Source organism: Delphinapterus leucas, chromosome 15 (assembly GCF_059928025.1).
Source record: "Delphinapterus leucas isolate spDelLeu-1000000601 "Yukka" chromosome 15, BTC_Dleu_Yukka2, whole genome shotgun sequence".
In the NCBI taxonomy this organism is placed as follows: Eukaryota; Metazoa; Chordata; class Mammalia; order Artiodactyla; family Monodontidae; genus Delphinapterus; species Delphinapterus leucas.
This window is the reverse complement of record NC_143143.1, coordinates 78,417,880-78,435,403: the sequence shown is the minus strand read 5'-3', so window position 1 is coordinate 78,435,403 and position 17,524 is coordinate 78,417,880. Positions and strand designations below refer to the sequence as shown.

At 49.5% G+C, this 17,524-nt stretch overlaps 1 protein-coding gene across 4 annotated transcripts in view; it reads left to right on the top strand.

Moving 5' to 3' along the window:
* The window catches only part of NFATC2 (nuclear factor of activated T cells 2), a 160,241-nt gene that overhangs the window by 11,008 nt on the left and 131,709 nt on the right, over positions 1-17,524 (top strand). The window contains exon 1 of one of the 4 annotated variants that reach the window (XM_022597667.2): positions 4,054-4,470. The exons of 2 other annotated variants lie outside the window; for them this stretch is intronic. In XM_022597667.2, the coding sequence (XP_022453375.1) occupies positions 4,341-4,470 (130 nt within the window). In that variant the 5' untranslated portion in view covers positions 4,054-4,340. Of the gene's footprint in view, positions 1-4,053; positions 4,471-17,524 lie in introns of those variants that run through there. One more of the 4 variants, XM_022597666.2, reaches the window with a different exon arrangement.

Below are 17,524 nucleotides of genomic sequence, written 5' to 3'. Positions count from 1 at the left end.
AAGGATGAGAGTATGCATATCTCTCATGTGCTTCCACTGTTTTCTATCTCAGCTGCCCTCACCATAGTTCACGCCCCATTTTCTCTTGCCTGGATGACTGTATGAACCTCCTAATTTGTCTTCCTGCTTCAATACTCGCCCCCTGCAGTTCCTTCTCCACGCAGAACCCAGAGCAACCGCTTAAAACCCCAGATATGATCTTGTCATGTATGTGCCTAATACACTTGAGTCATTCCTCGTTGGTCTGAGGTCCAAAATTCTCCACACGGGCCCTCAGGCCCCACTCACCCCCGAGCCTTACCTCACACCATCTTCTTGTCCGTTCCTGGGCACCTGCCACTCCAGTCTTTTTTCAGTTCTTCCAATACATCCTACTTCCTCCTGCCTCAGGGCCTTTGCACATACTTTCCCATCTGGCTGTTAGTTCTTCCCCTCACTGTTCTCTGGCTAACTTCTACTCAACCTTCTGTTCTCAGCTTCAATATCACCTCCCCAGGGCAGCCTTCCCTGAATTCCCCGTCAACATCAGCCTTCCTTGATATAAGCTCTGTGGCATCTTCTTTCCTTTCATGGCACTTACCTCGTTTATAATTGTACACTAGAGTAAATGCTCTTGAATGGAGCTGAATTCTTGGGCCAGGGTCAGACGTGTGCTAGGAGTTTCAAACTCTCAGTGGCCTCACGAGCTTCCCATTGCACTTTTATTGGGGAACCCGGAGAAAAACTAAAAGGCTAGGGCCTCCGCGACGAGGCCAGTGGCAGGGCAGAGGGAAGGTTGACAGAGCTGCACTGTCAAGACCTCTATCCCACCCCCCAGCTTCCTGCTGTGGCCTCTGAATGCATAAAGGTCATGTATTCTGCCCCTAGCCCTTGCTTTGAACGACACAAATTATTTATTTTGGAAATGAAAATATGCCTTCCCCCACACCCGAGCCGCACCCTTCAAAGTGGCCTTTAGAGAAAACCCTCTTACTTCCCACTGCTCTAGCAGAAACTTTGTTATGGGTCAGGGCCTAATTTGAACCCCTTCCCTTAAAGAACTATGATTTGGTGCAGATCCTAGAAACTTTAAAAATATATCCACTGTTCAGAGGAACAACTTAGACAATTAGAGTATTATTTAGAATGTCCTGAACCATTCTCATAAGACTGAAGTCTTTGTAGCAGTTTATCAGTTGTAAAGTGATTTTTACCTTTATTATCTCATCCTATTATTGGGTATCTCAAGAGGATATCAGTTGGGGGTAAGAATTTAGATTCTTGCCCAAACAGTTGGGTGGCCAGAGGAAGCCTCAGGGAGGAGGGCCCTTAAAGAGAAATATAAGGATCTTACATACACGAGGACAAACTCTTTTACCCATCCATCCATCCATCTACTCTCCATCCATCCATCCATCCACTTATCCATCCACTTATCCATCCATCCATTTATCCATTTATCCATCCATCCATCTATTCATCCATTTATCCATCCATTCACCCATTTGTCCATCCATCCATCCATCATCCATCCATCCACTCATCTATCCATTCATTTATCCATCTGCATATCCACACATCCATTGTACATAAAGCTGTGAATGAGGCACTCATGACCCCTGCCCTAATGGGTCTCATAGGCTAGTGGAGATAAAATTCTCCAATTGGCCAAGCCTGGATCATTTGTTCACTTCTTTGCCAGGGGACTATGGGACAGCTGGGTTGATAATTTTACCAAGATTGTATCAAGAGTAGTTTCCCAAAGGAACACACTGGGGTGTTGTTATCAGAAGAAGTGGGGAATGATGCCAGGGAGGCAAAATCAATAGATGTCCACTAGATTAGAGGCGTTTAATCATCATGGATGGAGGGATGAAAAGGGACACTTGAGGATGACACCAGCCTTTCTCCTTTTCTATATCACAAGGACTGGTTGGTTCCTTTGTTTATCCCTGACCAAGTTTCAGGGTTTGGATTTTGAGTCCTGTCATAGGGACCCAAGAGCATCCATCTCCTTCTAGATACTTGGCTATAAGTGTCGCAGCCTGGGTCACCGCCTCTCCTCGACCTAAATTTATCAGCCACCCCTAAGATGCTTGTTGGATACACCCAATATACGTACGCTTATGCTTAGGAAACAAAGAAGAGGATTTGTTTATGCTCTGACAACCAGAAAGTGCTTCCCAAGACTCTGAAAGTTCACAAATCTTGAGCCAGGCCCAGGACCCTGGAATGGAGTTTGTGTCTATATTAGTGATTCGGGCCACACATTGGAAGCATCTGGGGAGCTTTTACACAGTACTGATGCCTGGGCCTCAAACATTCTGATTATAACTGGCCCCTCCTGGGGCCCAGCCATTTGAAGTTTTTGAACAGCTCTCCAGGTGAGTCTAATGTGTAGCTTGGGTTAAGAGCCGCTGGTCTAAGTGCAATTTGGAAAGCCCTATTCATTGCTGTGTCTCTTTGCTAACAGGATAGAAACATGATGAGGGTAGAGTCCACGTCCTGCTGATGGCTGCATCCCCAAGATCTGTAGCAGTGCCAGGTACCAAGCAGGTGCCCAGTAAAGATTTGTGGAATGAATGATGATTGATAGCTTCACACAAACCCCTTAACGGAGCAGAGATGGCTCCCCCTGAAGAGTGCATCTTCTCTATACTTCTGGCACGTGGGGAAGGGTTAGAGTCAGTCCCCAGCTGATATCAAGCTGTGGTTCTCAGGGACTCCTTGAACCTCTCCCACCTACTTTTCTGATCCAGCGATTCTCAACACTGGCTGCCCTTTAGATTCATCTGAGGTCATTAAAAAAAACCCAAAAAAACAGCTTTGGGTGTTCCAGTTCAGTGGGTTTGGATTGAAACGTGGAAACAGGCATTTTTTTTTTTAAAGTGTCTCAGGTGATGCTAACGTGCCATAAGGGTTGAGGCCACTGCTCTCATCTCACCGTTTTTACCTGAGTCTGTTTTCTGACTTTAGCTAACTTGGTCCGAGACCCCTGGAATTGTTTCATGGGGGGTGGTAGTAGGTTCTTATGTACTGTTCCCCAAATGTACCTGTTCATAACATTCACCTTGGGTGCCTGCTTAAAAATACACAACCCTGAGCCTTTACTCCGGACTTAGGGTTTCAGAAGCTCCAGTGAGGGGCCTGGGAATCTGTGTTTTTAACAAGCGTCCAGGCGTACTTGTCACCTGCCAACCTCTCCACCTGCACTGCCCTCCTTCCTGGTCTCCCACACAAGAACACCTTCTGGCTCTTACTTTCTTTTGGTTCCCACCGCCGGAACACTCTTCCCCCAGATCCTCCCATCAGTCTGGTTCAACCAAATGCTACCTTCCCAGAGAGGCCCTACCTGACCACCGAAGTGACCAAAGCCTCGTGAACCCCCAGCCTTTACCCTATATCTCTGGTGAGTTCTCTCCTGACACCCTACGGGGATGATCTTTGCTCCCCTGTTTATCTCCTGCATGACTCTTCCCCCACCAGAAACTGAGCCCCAGCAGTGTCTGGTTCATGCTGGGTCCCTGGCACCTGGCCAAGAGGTATAGATGTAAAGGTGGGACTTGCGCTCTGAGAGTATCTCTGATTCTTTCCCAGGTCCTGGGAATTGAGTTCAGGGGCACTCAGGTGACTGATGTACGTGAAAACCGTGCCACAGCTGTGGGTAGAGAGGCACCTGGAGACACGAGTCTGCAAGAGAAGGGCGTGTGTGCACTCCCTCCCCCCATCCCCCCATCCCCCGCCCCCTTAGATTAGAAAAGAGGAAAAAGGTTGGGATCAGCCGGTCATAGAGGGCAAACGACAAGAGGCTTTCTCAGCTGGAGGATCCGGCAGGGGTGCAGAGCTCACCGCGGGGAGGGTAGGAGCAGCGGCCGCACCAGAGCGCCTGGCGATGGCCCCGGCGGGTTGCTACGCGCGGTGCCCGGGTAGTGCGGCCAGGGCAGTGCTGCCAGGGCCAGGGGGCGGCCTCCTTCCTCCTGGGCCCGCCCGCCACTCCTCCCCTCCCTTCCCCCCTCCCTCCCCGGGTCCCTGGGTGGCGGCCCCGCCCCCGCCGACCCGGCCGCGCTGTCCCCGCCTCCCCTCTCCCCTCCCCGGGCTGCAACAGGTGCCTCCCGGAGCAGGAAGCCCGCGCCGCCGCCGCCGCCGCCGCCGCTAAGCTCCCGCGGGAGCGTCCAGGACCCGCTGCGCCAGGCGCGCCGTCCCTGGACCCGGCGTGCGTTCCCACGAGGGCAGTGACCCCGCCGCTCCACCCGCCTCTCCGCCCCGCTTCCTGCCTCCTTCGCCACCCCCGACGAGGGCCCAGGAGACAGCCGAGCCTGCCCTCGCCCCCGGCCCGCCGCCCTCCCGCTGCTCTGCGCGCCATGGACGCCCAGGAGCCGCAGCCCGATCCCGACGGCGGGGGCGCCCCGGGCCACGAGCCTGGAGGCAGCCCCCAAGACGAGTTCGACTTCTCCATCCTCTTCGATTATGACTATTTGAATCCTATCGAAGGTCGGTGGAGGCTCGCCCCGGCTTGGCCTCCGAGCCCGGGCTGGGGCTTGGGCCTGGACAGTGGACACAGGGCCCCGTTTTGCCCCACGTGTCACACTTACTGGGGGGCCTGGAGCGGGGGGGTGCCTCTCCCCCCGGCTGAGAGGGAGGGCGCGAGGCGTCAGGGACTGCAGCCGCCTTTAGGGGGCGCTAGGCTCACTCTGCCGGGTAGGGCGTTGGTTTCCAGTTACTTCTCCCTGATTGTCACTGGTAGCAAAGCCAAGGGTGGCAGGGGTCTCAGCTGGCCTCTTGCCTGCAGCTGGTCGTCAGAGGGCAGAGGAAGCTACTGGTTTGCCTTTGGAGGGAGGAGATGAGGAAGCCAGAGAATGGAGTTCGTGGGAAGGGGCTGGTGCAAACAGAGGGCAGGTGAAGCGGATCCTCACACCTCCGGGCACCACCGCGTGCGAGCCCGTCGTTGGGGACTTTGTGTTGACACTAAGGAAGAGGTTGTCTGTATCTAATGCTGGAGGGTGGTTTGACTTAATCTTGGGCGGCTGGCCCATTTCCTCCCTCGGGTCTGCCGCTGTGTTTGCACATCACCCCGCATGGCTCAGTGTGAGCTTTATTAAGGGATCCCCCACTCCGCGGTCATCATGGCTGTGGGCGGTTGTGGATTCAGGAAGATGCAGGCTGTTCCTGCCTCAGCGACCTGTTGGTCGGTGCCTTCAAGTGCGCTCTGCGCTGGGGACCGGGGATTTCCCCAGGCTGGGCCGTCATTTCACGTGTTTAACAGGAGCCTTGGTCAGAAGGAGAAGGTGGTACACCCAACCTCACTGTATTTTTCTGGTTAGCAGGTTGTCTTGGAAAAAAAAAAAACCCAACTAGGCTTCCTGATTTTGACAGCCTAGCCCAGCCGGTGCTTATTGAAGCCTCTGGGGCAGGCCTGGTGGTAACTTCCAGATGCACTTGGGCTTGGCTGCATTAGGGAAAGCAGGAAGGGGTTGTGCTGCCTGCTATGTGTAGGAGGCCTTTTCCGGACTCTCCGGGGCTTGCTGTTTCCCAGAGATGCTGGGCTAGGCAGAGAAGTTTTAACTTTCCTTCCACAGCGTCTTCAGGTGAAGCTCCTTAGGTGAGGGGCTTGCTTTGATTTCGGAGACGCCCTCACTCGGATACCAAGTGAAGATGGTAATTCGTAATTATTCTCTTTTGGCTGGAGGTGGAAATAATTATCCAGCCAAAGAGACCAGTCTTCTTGAGTTGCAATCCGGAGGCCATCCTTTGCTTTGAAAAGATACAGTTAAGAATCTGCAAACGATCCCTCTAGCATCAGTGGTCTTGCTGTTTGTTGAGATTAAACTCATGTTTTGCAGGGAACTAATACTTACACCCCTCCCAGATTCACAATCAACGAATTTTTTTTTTTTTCCTGCAGCGGGGGGAGATTTCCGGGGAAACAGTTTCCAAACCAAATCCGATGGGAGGTGCTTTTCATAGTTTTTCTTGGCAAGGGGTGCTTGATGGCTGCCAGAGGGGTGTCTAAATGACCACAATGAAGGCCCCAGAATCTATTTCTTAAAAATAAACTTTATTTTTTGGACCAGTTTTAGATTTACAGAAAAGTTGTAAAGATAGTACGGCAAGTTCTCATATACCCAGCACCGCACCAAGCCCCCTATATGATGAGCATCTTACATTAGTTGATACATTTGTTATAATTAATGAGCCAATATTATGATACAGTATTATGGACCTAAGTCCGTACTTTATTCACATTCAGACTGTCGTTTTTTATTTTGTTGTTTTTTTTTTTCATGAGCTTGACAGTTTTGAGGAGTACTGATCAAGTACATTGTAGAATGTCCCTTCAGTGGGGTCTTATGTTTTTCTTATGGTTAGACAGGGCTATGGGTTTTGGGGGAGGAAGACCACAGAGGTAAAGTGACCATTTCCATCACATCATATCGAGGGTACGTACTATCAACATGATTTATCACTACTGATGATGGCCTTGACCACCTGGCTGAGGTAGCCTTTGGCAGGTTCCTCCACTGTAAGGTTACTCCTTTCTGAACTGTGCTCTTTGGAAAGAGGTCACTGTGTGCAGCCCCGCTTAAAGAGTGAGGCTTTATGCTCTGAAATCTGTAAAATAATGACCCCTTGCTGGGAAGTCGGCAGCACAGAAACATCATGGCTCAGGAAGAGAAGGGATGTCGGGAGCCTTGGGAGGCTAAAGTGAGCTGTCCCAGATGTGGGTCTGGCTCACCCAGATGTTAATAGCAGTCCCCTCTCTCTTCTTCCACATGATGGGTCTCCCCAAGGGCCAACACTAGCCCTTACCTTGCTACTGGGCTTTGTCCCAGGTGACAGTATGTTGGTGATGCACATGAGGTGTTCTGCTTAACTCTGGGCGTGGGCTTGGCGAAAAACCAAAGAGGGAAGGGGACTGCTCATGGGCCAGATGTTGTCAGAAGTTGGTGTCGGCACTTAGGGAATTTGGGGGAAGTCGGGTGCACGTTTTATGGAGATTGAACGTGTGGCAGGTGTTTGTTAGCTCGTGTAGTACCCCTCCGACCCTAGCAGGTAGGCACTGTTGTCACCCTCATTTTACAGAGGAGGATGCAAAGGCACAGAGAGGTGAAGGAATTTTCCCGAGAAAGCAGGGCTGGTAAACGGCAGAGCTGAAATATGAACCTGGCTGTCCCGCTCCAGAGCCTGTTTTCTGTTCCTCGTTCCCTCTCTTGATGAGAGACACATGTAAAGCAGTTTGTTAGGGGCCTGGTACCATGCAAAACTGGAATTTAAAACATTTACCAACAGAGTGATCTTGGAAAAGTCATCTAACCTGTCCGGACCTCTGTTTGCTCAGCTGTCACGTGACTGAGATGATAGTACTCACCTCATGGTGGTGTTTGCCTTGAATGGCTTAACGAGTGTGACTTCTTACTAGCTTTTTATTAAAGCCTTGATTTTAATAGAGGTGTTCAGTAATGTGAGTCATTATGCATTTACTCATCCATCTAACTATTGAGCACCTATGGTGTTAGAGCCTGGGGATATAATAGGAAATGAGACTCAGTCCCTGCCCTCAATGAGTTAGAGCCTCTAATTGTTTTCACTCGTCTAATTGCATTGACTAGTAACTCCAGTAGCATCTACATGGTACCGGAAAGTAGACATCTTTGCTTTGTTCCTGACCCCAGCAGGAGTACCTTCAGTGTTGGCTTTGGAATCGAGACATATGTATTTAATTACGTAAAGGAAGTATTCATCCATTTCTATTTTCATGAGAGTTTTGATTAAGAATGGGAGTTGAGTTATGCCGTAGACGTTTTAGCATCTATGGAAAAATATGATTTTATTCTTCTAAGATCACTTATATTAATAGATTTCCTAATATTGAAATATTCCTGGTATCAACCCCACTTGCTCACTGTGTATTATTTTCTTATGGTGATGGGGCCGGCATCTACTGGATAATATTTTGTTCAGGATTTCTTTTAGCGGTATGTATGAGTGATATTTGTCTGTAATGTCCATTTTGGTATGCTGTTAGGTTTAAATTTCTTTCCTTCTCTATGTTCAGGAACGGCATGTGTATTATTGGGACTATCCAGTTTCTACAGTTGCGATAGAATTCCTCTGTGACGCCATCTAGATCTGGTGCCTTTTCATGGGGGTGGTTCTGCGATAGCTTTCTTGATTGTGTCTATGGGAACTGGTCTGTTTACGTTTTCTATTTCTACTGGAGTCAATTTTGGTAAACTTTATCTTTCTAAGAAATTATTTATTTCCCCTATCTGGATTTTCAGATTTATTTGCCTAGAGGCGTTCAAAGTAAACTCTTATTTTTTTCTACTGAGGGAGAGAGCTAAGTATGTAGTAATACTGATAGAAAGAATGGGGACAGGACTATGGGAGTCCTGACCAGTGCCACTGAGCCCACCTTGGAGGGGAGAGGTGTGCTGGCTGTGATCAGACAGATCAGAAGTTTAATTTTTTGTGTGTGCTTGTGAAGTCAATGCATTCTTACTTCTCCCAACTTGTAATACACTGGGAGAGACGGGCTGGTCCTGGGAATACCCGGTCACCTCCCAGAGGTGCCAGATCTCCTCCGGGCTGTGTTGGGACTGACATGTCAGGAGCGCTTGCTTCTAGTCTACCTCAGTGGGTCTGGTGTGTCCCTCCTCTGATTCCTGGTAAGCCGATGCACGTGGCATTAACTTTGACCTTTCAGAAAGGAAAATGGACTCCTGGTCATTGCTTGTAAAGTTTACTCTGGTGATCCTTAAACTTTTCGGGTCACAGCCCTTTGAAAGGCTGATAAAAGCCATAGATCCCATACGCTGTAGGAGCACACTGCACATGTGCACACCCTCCTGCACTGCTCCCCCCTCCACAAATCCCCACCCCAACCAGCATCCCCTCTGCCCCCAGCGCACCTTTTATACCATTTCCAAGTAGAGTCACGGGCCCTGCTGGAGCCCTAATGTCCCCTGCACTTCGACTCAGGGCCACCTGCTCTCAACCCATTCACAGGGCACAATTTAAACCTCATTCTTTCAGCACTCACTCACTGAATGCTGGTTTTGTGCCAGGCCCTGTCGGGGTACAGAGACGAATGAGATGTGGTCCTGCCCTTGCCTGGCCCCCAGGCCAATGTGGGACACAGCCTGGTAAACAAATTGGGACAAATGAGGTGCTGGGATATAGTATCATGGGTTTTTTTTTTGGTGCTTACTAAAAATAGAGCTCTACCCTAAGCAAGCAGTTCGCTGAACACATGTGACATTCAGAGACGTTGCCGTCTGTGTCGAGTTAAGGACAGGCCTTAATAAGCTTGCTTTGTACAAATAGTGTCTCCAGGTGCAGCTGGAAAGGTGAAATGAGGGCTGAACTGAGCCGCGGCCTCGTCAAGGGAGTCAAAAGGACTAGGGAGAAAGTTGCCTTAATCACGCTTTACTATTGCACACATGCCATCCCAGCTTCCAAATTAAAGGCCTTCTGTTCTTAAGGTGGCCTTAGCTTTTGATCGGGAGTAGAGGTTCTTAAAATCTTAAAGCTGTGTTATTTGAGTTTGTTCCCAAGGCTTTTTAGTCCTGTACGGTGATGGGGTTGAATAAATTGGAAAAATGAAGCATTGGTGGCCAGTGGTCCTCAATCCTGGCTACACGCTAGACTGTTCCAGCCGTACCCAGGACCGGTGAAGTCAGACTCCTTGGGGGTCAGTTAACTTTTGCTGAGAGTCGTTGAGCAGTACATGGCAGGGCAGGCCTCGAACCCGGGCAGTTAGGATCCCAGGTCTCTGCCCTCAGCACTACAGCTCAGCCAGTATCTCACTGACTCCAGCGTTTCTGGGTCCCCTGTACGCCAGCATGGGGTGCATTCACCTCGTATGTTTTGATATTTACGTACTTATCAATTGTATGTTCACTGCTGTCCTAATGGGATTATACTCCTAAAACATGCAACAAAAATGAAAGTGGGAAAGGACAGCATATAAATGGGAGTTCTGCTGTTCCTGTATTTCTTTCTACATCCCAGTAGATTGTCATGCACGCCTCCTGGGGTACATGTTCCCCCCAACTCCAGGGGCCATTGGCTCAGCAAGTCAGAGCGCCAGATCTGAAATCAGGGAATCCTGGCTTGAAATTCTGACTTAGCTGTCTCCTACCTGCGTGACCTTGGCCAAGCAAAAGTACCTGGCATTAGCAAGCATGCGATAAATCGTTGCCCAATAAATGGATGAAAAGTTGCATAATTCCTTATTAGTGGTATGCCTCAGGGCAGGTGGTTTTGATCCCCTGCGCTTGTGTTTTCCCATCTGTGAAATGGGGGTGGAGATGGCAGGTGCCCACGAGGCGGCGTGATTAAGTGCAGGCAGCAGAGCTGTGTGAGTGTCGGGTGGCAGTGGTGGTGGGCTCCGAGATGTCTCCTGGCTCGCCTGACTTCTTGAGAGCATTGGTTCCTTGGAGGAGAGAGTCTTTGCCTTGGCCTTTGATGAATCCCCAGTCTTAAGAGAAGATGCTCTTTGGAGAGGAGCCACTGGCTGTTGGGCTTCAGTTGGCATCACAGAAAGTTATCTAACTTACGTACGATCAGTTCTGACTCATTGGGCCCCTGCCTCAGCCCCAGAGCTTGGCCGGCTGCAAAAGCTTTCTCAGTTGACCTGACTCGCAGGCTGCAAGGTTCCCTGTGGCTGCCTCTGTGAGAGGCAGGGCCTCCCCAGGTGTCCTGCCCTGGCCCCCCAGGACCCCCTGAGCCAGGGCCAGGAAGAGGCAGCCTTGGAAAGTGCAGCGTGATAGATGCCTTGTGGCTTCCCCCCACGAAGGGACTTCCTCTTTCCTCTCTGCCCAGCACAGGAAATAGCCACAGGGCTCCACAGAGCTCCAGCCAAACTCGGCTTCCCTGGGCTGGTGCGAGGTTTGGTTTTTGCCCATTGTTCCCAAACTGAGCTCAGGGAAGAAGGCAAGACTCGGCCCTGAGGCTCTTCCTGGGATGCGTCAGGGGCTGTGAGCTTTCCTACCTGGAGCAGAGCCCCACATAGTTTCCCCCAAAGCAAGAGGAACTGCCTTTGACTTTTTCCTGAACTTTTATTACGAACTTTTCCAAATATATGGAAAAGTAGAGACAGTGGTATAGTTAACTCCCATGTTCCCACGTGCCCAGCTTCAACAATTATCAACATAAGGCCAATCTTATGTCATCTCTGCCTTGGTGTATTCTCCGCATCTCCACCCCTGCTTACTTTAAATCACATTTCAGGTGGCATAATATTTTATTAATAAATAGTATGTAGCTCGAAAGTAAGGGCTCTTGAAAAAAAATCAAATACCATTATCAAACCTGAAAAGGAATAATACTTAATTTCAAATGTCCAGTGTTTAAATTTCCTGCTTGTCTCACAAGGGTCTTTTTATGGTTAATTTGTTTGAACCAAGATCCTCACACTGTAATTGGTTGACATGGCCATTTATGGCTCTTTTATTTTATAAAAATCCCCATCAGTCTGTTTTCTTGCCGTTTATTTGTTGAAGAAGCAGGGTCATTTTTCCTGTGCTGGTCTCCACGTGATGGATTTTGCCAGTGGCATCCCTGTGGTGTTTTTTTTTAACGTGTTCCTTTGTCCCTTGCATCTCCTACGGACTGGCATTTAGATCTAAAGTCCTGTGCCTTGGACTTTTAGTGCTTTTTTTCCTCTGCAAGAGAAATATATCAAAGGTAGACGGGAAGCTACAGGAAGAGCAGAGAGATTGTTTTTCCCGAGTTGGCATTTGGGGACCCTCCATGCGTCCTAGTCTGAGGTTTTGGGAAAGAGCATTTTCTCACCTGGACCTGTTTTAGTTAATACGACATATTTCTAAAAGCCAGTCCTTCTGTGTGAATTTTAATTGAACCACGCCTGAGTGAGCTGTCTGAAGTAAGAAAGTTGCCTGCAAAGCTCAGGGTTTATAAAGGTCCTTATCAAAACAAACCTGCTTGGGTGTGCTGAAAAAGGGTGCCCGTTAGACGAGGAGGTGGGGAACGCTTTAAGTCTGCAGTGCCTGCGAAAGTCATTGTAAAGACTTCAGAAAGGGGCTGTTTTTTACCTGTGTGATCCTAAGAAGGTGGGATGAGGGTCTGAAATCCGCAACAGGTGACATCACCTCCGTTGCCAAGGAGAAAGGAGGAATGTCATTAATGACCGGGCTTTGCAGCGGCCACGGATGAAGTGTGCCCGCCCTCGGGGAACACGGCACCAAAGTGAAAGCTCCTCGGGACGAGTGTAAATAAAGCACCCATCTGTCAATCAGGTATTAATTTTAAGTCTCTGCCCCTGGCCAAGGGTTATGGGGCCCCACTGTCTTCAAGTGGAAGTTTCCACTTGGATTTCAAGTTGCCTGAAAGAAAGGTGGAAATCAGCTTCGCAGGCCGTGACAGGGGTTGTAGGACTCCATAAAGGGTACAGCTCTTTGAGGGGCTGGCGTAAAGGCAAGGGGGCTTTTGCTGAGTGAGTTAGAGGAAGGAAAGCAAGGAAGGTGGCCGTGCCCATGTCGCCTTGTGCAGGGCTTTGACGGAGAGGCGGGGTAGCCACGCAAGCCCTGTTTCTGAGGAAGGATTATCTGAGGTCTACTTCTGGCTAATTCTTCTGCCCAGATCTTTCCTTTTCCTTTTGGCGAGGAAGTCGCTCTCTGTTGAGCACTGCGTGACAAATGCGGAGAGACTGTCTTTTCTTAGAGACAGGTCTCCCTGAAGCACAAGTTCAATCTCAAATGGCTGTCTTCTTGAAAAACGGAGGCAGTATGGCAAGGTGACCAGACAGGTAAAGTCTGATGTCATCATTTGATGGACTGTTACACAGAGATGCAAAAGAGACGGCAGATGCATACGACATGGTTAAATCTCAGACATAAGGTTGAGGAAAACTGTGACATGTACATCTCGGACGGTTTTATTTATACAATGGTCAAAGCAGGCAAACCCAGGCTATAATGAGAGAAGGCAGGCGAGCGGGTCCCCCTGAATGAGGGTTATTGGCTGGGGAGGGCCACCAGAGAATCCTCTGGCAGGATGGAAACATTCTATATCTTGATTGGTGGCTACACGGTACGTACATTTGTAAAAAGGCACGAGGTGTACTTCTAATATCTGTGCATTTGACTGCATTTAAATGATGTCTCAGTTTGAACCCCAGCTCTGCCCCTGATTGTTTTTGTGACTTTGGGTGAATCCTCGCGCCCCTGAGTCTCAGGGCCCCCCTCTGTAACACAGAGGAGTTGATGGTTCCGGCTTCCCAGGGTGCTTGTAAACCCCAGAGAGAGAGGTAATACACGGGAAAGCTCGAGGCGCAGTGAACGACTAAAAATAGGAAGGTCTTTGAACTTCTTAAAAGCGCGAGGGCCCCATGGAATGACTTGCAACTGGTTCTTTCTATCCCAATTTGAGGACAGAGGTGAGGTCCCATGTCTGCCAGATGCCTGGGCCCTGCTGCCCCCATCCAAAAGCTGACCTTGAGGCACATGGGTTGCAGATTCCATACATTTCTCTGGTTCTCTCCAAAAGGAATACGTGTCAGCCTGCGGGTGCGTGTGTTTTTGCAAACAGCCAGGCCAGTAGCCAGTCTGTAAGGCTCGGTGCTTGCAAATTGTCCCGGGTCCTGGATCCTGTGTCCCAGGCGCCTGGCCTCATGGCAGGCTGCCTGGGAGGTAGGACCGAGCCCTCCTTTCTGCCCTGTCTGGTGAAGGCAGACAGCTGCCTTAGCTGGGGCAAGGTCAGCAAAGAGCATAGCGTTCAAGGTGGCTTTTTCTAGTGGTTCCACACTGACGAGACAGGATGGTAAACTGCCTTTCTTCCCTTTCTGGCATTTCTGGACCTGACTTATCTGGATGGAATTTCTCACCTCTCATGCCCTGCTTCTGTACACGTCATCTCTGAATGATGGGTGTGACAACCTGATTCTCCGTCATTATTAATACACACGATTCATTGATTGGGAATCCAATTACTGTTCGGCATTTGTGCATGGTGGGGGCAGTAGGGGCATGGGGGGCCCTTTGGAAAGTTTGCTAAGTGCTGAATTTATTACTTGAAGCACAATCTGTAATTTTTCAAAGGTCTTTCCTGTAGGTGGTGCAAGCTGCCGGATGAAAAATCCATCCACCTTTTGCTCCTCTTGGCATTTCCTGCAGCCCCCAACACAAAGGAGGTTATGAGAGTAGTGGGATGGAGGGAGGCAGGATTCCTTCCCTCCATCTTCCCCCCTGTCCCCTGGCTGCACATGTACAGTGCCAGGTTGTGGCATCCTAATGCTGCCATGGCAACAGACTGTGATGTCTCAAACCCAGGGCCTGGAACTCATACCACCTTGGGGTGTCAGCTCATTGAGCGGTGGGTCTATCACCTCAGACAGGGATGGACCGCAGCTCTGGGGCCCTGCTGCCAGCCTGAGGGGCGTCTGGCCTCCAGGCCATGCCCTGGCTTCTCTCTACTGAGTCATTCAAGCCTGAGAGCACCGGTTCGTGCAGCCCTTTCCCCCTTCCCCAAAGGACAGATGCCTCATGTAGGTTCCTTAGCTGGGTTTCTATTTTGGTCATTCTATTCTGCTTCCTGAAAATTCCACCCGCCTGTAGTTCTAGGCGGAGAAGATGTTCTCTTGCTGTTCCTTTTTTCAAAAGCGATCTGTTGGCTGGTGAGTTGGCGCTGGCGGCTGTCTCAGACTTGGCCGTGTGTCCTTAAGGGTGAGCAACAGCCCCGCCAGAGGCTCCAAGAGGGCAGGCACTGGCAGAGAGCTCCTTGTGCCCTGAGTGGGATTTTTAAATAATCGTTGACTCAATCCTGGGGCAAATGGAGGGATTGTGAATATTCCAGAAGAAAGAAATCCGTGTCTTTAGTTGTCTAGGGCAGCCTACCTCATGATGGGGCTCCAGAGCAGTTCCTATTCTGGGGACACCTCATTTCTATGTGTTGGAATTAAGGTATCATCATCCAGGAAGTATCCCCTTTCATATGTTATGCGGGTGGAGGAGCTGGGTGGGCTGCCTGAGACTGAATCTGGCTCTGCCGCTTAGAAGCTGTGTGACCTTGGGCAAATTAATCACCCTCTCTGAGCCTCACGTTCCCCATTTATAAAATGAGGAAACTATCACCTGCTTCGTAGGCCTTTTGTAAGACAAACATTAGTATATGCTAAATGCATACATAGTGGTTCTTGGTATAAAGTATATGGTAGAGATGTGTTAGTGAGAATCATTTTTGTTACTGCAACTAGCTCACTGTGTCACTAACATTTTAGTAAGATTTAGTTGATACCCCAGGTACCCCAGAAGACGGAGTACAAAGCATGGAGTGGAGGGGGTGTTCAGGCATTCTTTACCTACTCCACATATTTTCTGAAGGCTAGCAGTAAAAGAGAATTCCCGAAGTGCTGACCAATCCATTTTATTTTTATAAAAATTTCTTCCCTTTTTCTTTTTTAATGCTTTGGAAGGCACTTGGGGGCCAGTGTGTGTCACACTTTCAAGTTGTAAAATAAGGCAATGAAAGCAGAGCAAGGGGAGAATTTTCACTTAGAAGATCGTTTGTTCCATAATGATAATACGAGTAGACTGGAAGGCCCCATTTACTGAGTGTTTATTTTGTGTGTTTTGGGCTTCATGTGGATAAGGTGAAACGTCAGGTGGGTATTGTCACCAACCTCAGCAACTGTGTTATACACGAGGACTCAGAGGTCCCCCAGGTCACACAGCCGGATGGGGGGTGGGGGAAAGGGGTGAAGCCGTGGAGCTGGGGGCCCCTAGCACTGTGTATGGACCAAGACCCGGACCTCAGTGCAGACGCCTTGCTAGGGCAGGGCTGGACTGGCCTCCCCAGCAATCTTGTCTTGCGGTTTTGGGGAGTGGCCAGAGATCTCCCCAAATATTCATGGGGCCTAGATGTTGGGGTGAGCACCTGGGAACTTGATGGAAGGAAGGGCGATGATAATTCGACTTTCAGATGTCTGCTGCAGAAATGATTTACCTGCTGGGGCTGACGGGGAGCAGATGTCTCATTTCTGAATCAGTTCAGGTTTGACTCGTGGATGGATGCTCCCAACATTCTTTTGGGCCTTGGCTGCGAGCAGGGCCCGGAACTGTAGGGCCTAGAGCAGTGGTTCCCAGCTGCGGGTGATTCTGCCTCGCAGGAGAAATTTGGCAATGCTTGGAGATGCTTCCGGTTGTTACAACTGAGAGAGGGGAGGGGATGCTACTGGCATCTAGTGGGTAGAGGCCAGGGATGCTGCTAAACATCCTACAGCCTCACAGCGAAGAAGTCTGTAGCCCCCAGTGTCAGTAGTTCTGAGGCTGAGAACCCCTGGTGTCAGGTCTGCTGGGTTCAAGCTGTGAGACCTCGGGCAAGTTAATTCACCTCTTTGTGCCTCAGTTAACCCATCTGTAAAAGGGGAGTAAACAGTGCCCATCTCATAGGTTGTGAGAATTAAATAATTTACTGCATGTAATGTGTTTACAGCAGAGCCTGGCAGATAAATTCTCAGCGCATGTTAGCTGCTGTTGCTGTTGTTGTTGTTATGATTATCGGCCTTTATCTGCCTTCAAAAAGCTCACTGTCTAGTAGGGAGACAGACAAGTGAATCTGTACTTGATAGACTTCACTACACGGCTCTTCAGGCTCTGGCAACACTACAGAGTCCGTAGTGTCTGATCCAGCCTAGGGAGGGCTTTTAGGAAGAGGTGGCCCAAGTGAAATCTTGATGGAGAAATAGTGGCTTGCTAGGAAAAGTGAGGACAGGAGGTATGGAAGGGTGTTCTGGGCATGGGGAACAGCATGTGCAAAAGCATGGAGGCACAGAGGACTGAGAGCAGCAACCTCTGAATCCCTCATCTCTGCCTCCACCTTCTGCCTCTTTCGGAATCCTGATGCCTCGAGTGTGGGCTGGGTACCTCGCACGGCAAGTGGGACGGTTTCACGGGCCGCCCCAATGAGTACATTGTATACGCGGGTCATCCCCTTGGCAGGGCGCCTTCTCTTGAGTCAGGAGTGAGGCCTCCATCAGGTGCTACTGTGTCTTGAATGCCTTTCTTTCTGATACTTGCTGTTTCCTCCCCCAATTCCAACTTAAAAAAAGGCAGACTTTCTGGGGTCATGGAAATGTCCTGCGTCGTGATTGTGGTAGTGACAAGGGTGTAGAACATCTGGCAAAAACTCACTGAACTCTGCACTCAAAATCTGTACGTATAAATGATACCTTATTTAAATAAAGAGCATCAAGGAGGAAAAAGAGTGGGCCTCAGGCTCAGAGCCTTTGGCTAGCAACAGTGTCTCGCTTGAATTTAGTAACTTTTATTTTGATTGTAGTTTTACCCTACCTTCTATTTATGGAAGTGACACTGATTTTCCATTTGTGGTATGGGTGTAAAGTTTCCGTAAAAAAAAAAAAGAAAGTAATAGGCGAATGAATTTAAATTGAAATATTAAGTGAATAATATTCACTGGTGGTACATGAACACAGCAAAGATCATGCAAGTGGTAAGAAGAGCAAGCTTTCTGGAAACCCTTCTGAGAGAATCTGGTGCTTCTGAGATGAGACGAGCTTGGCCCAGTG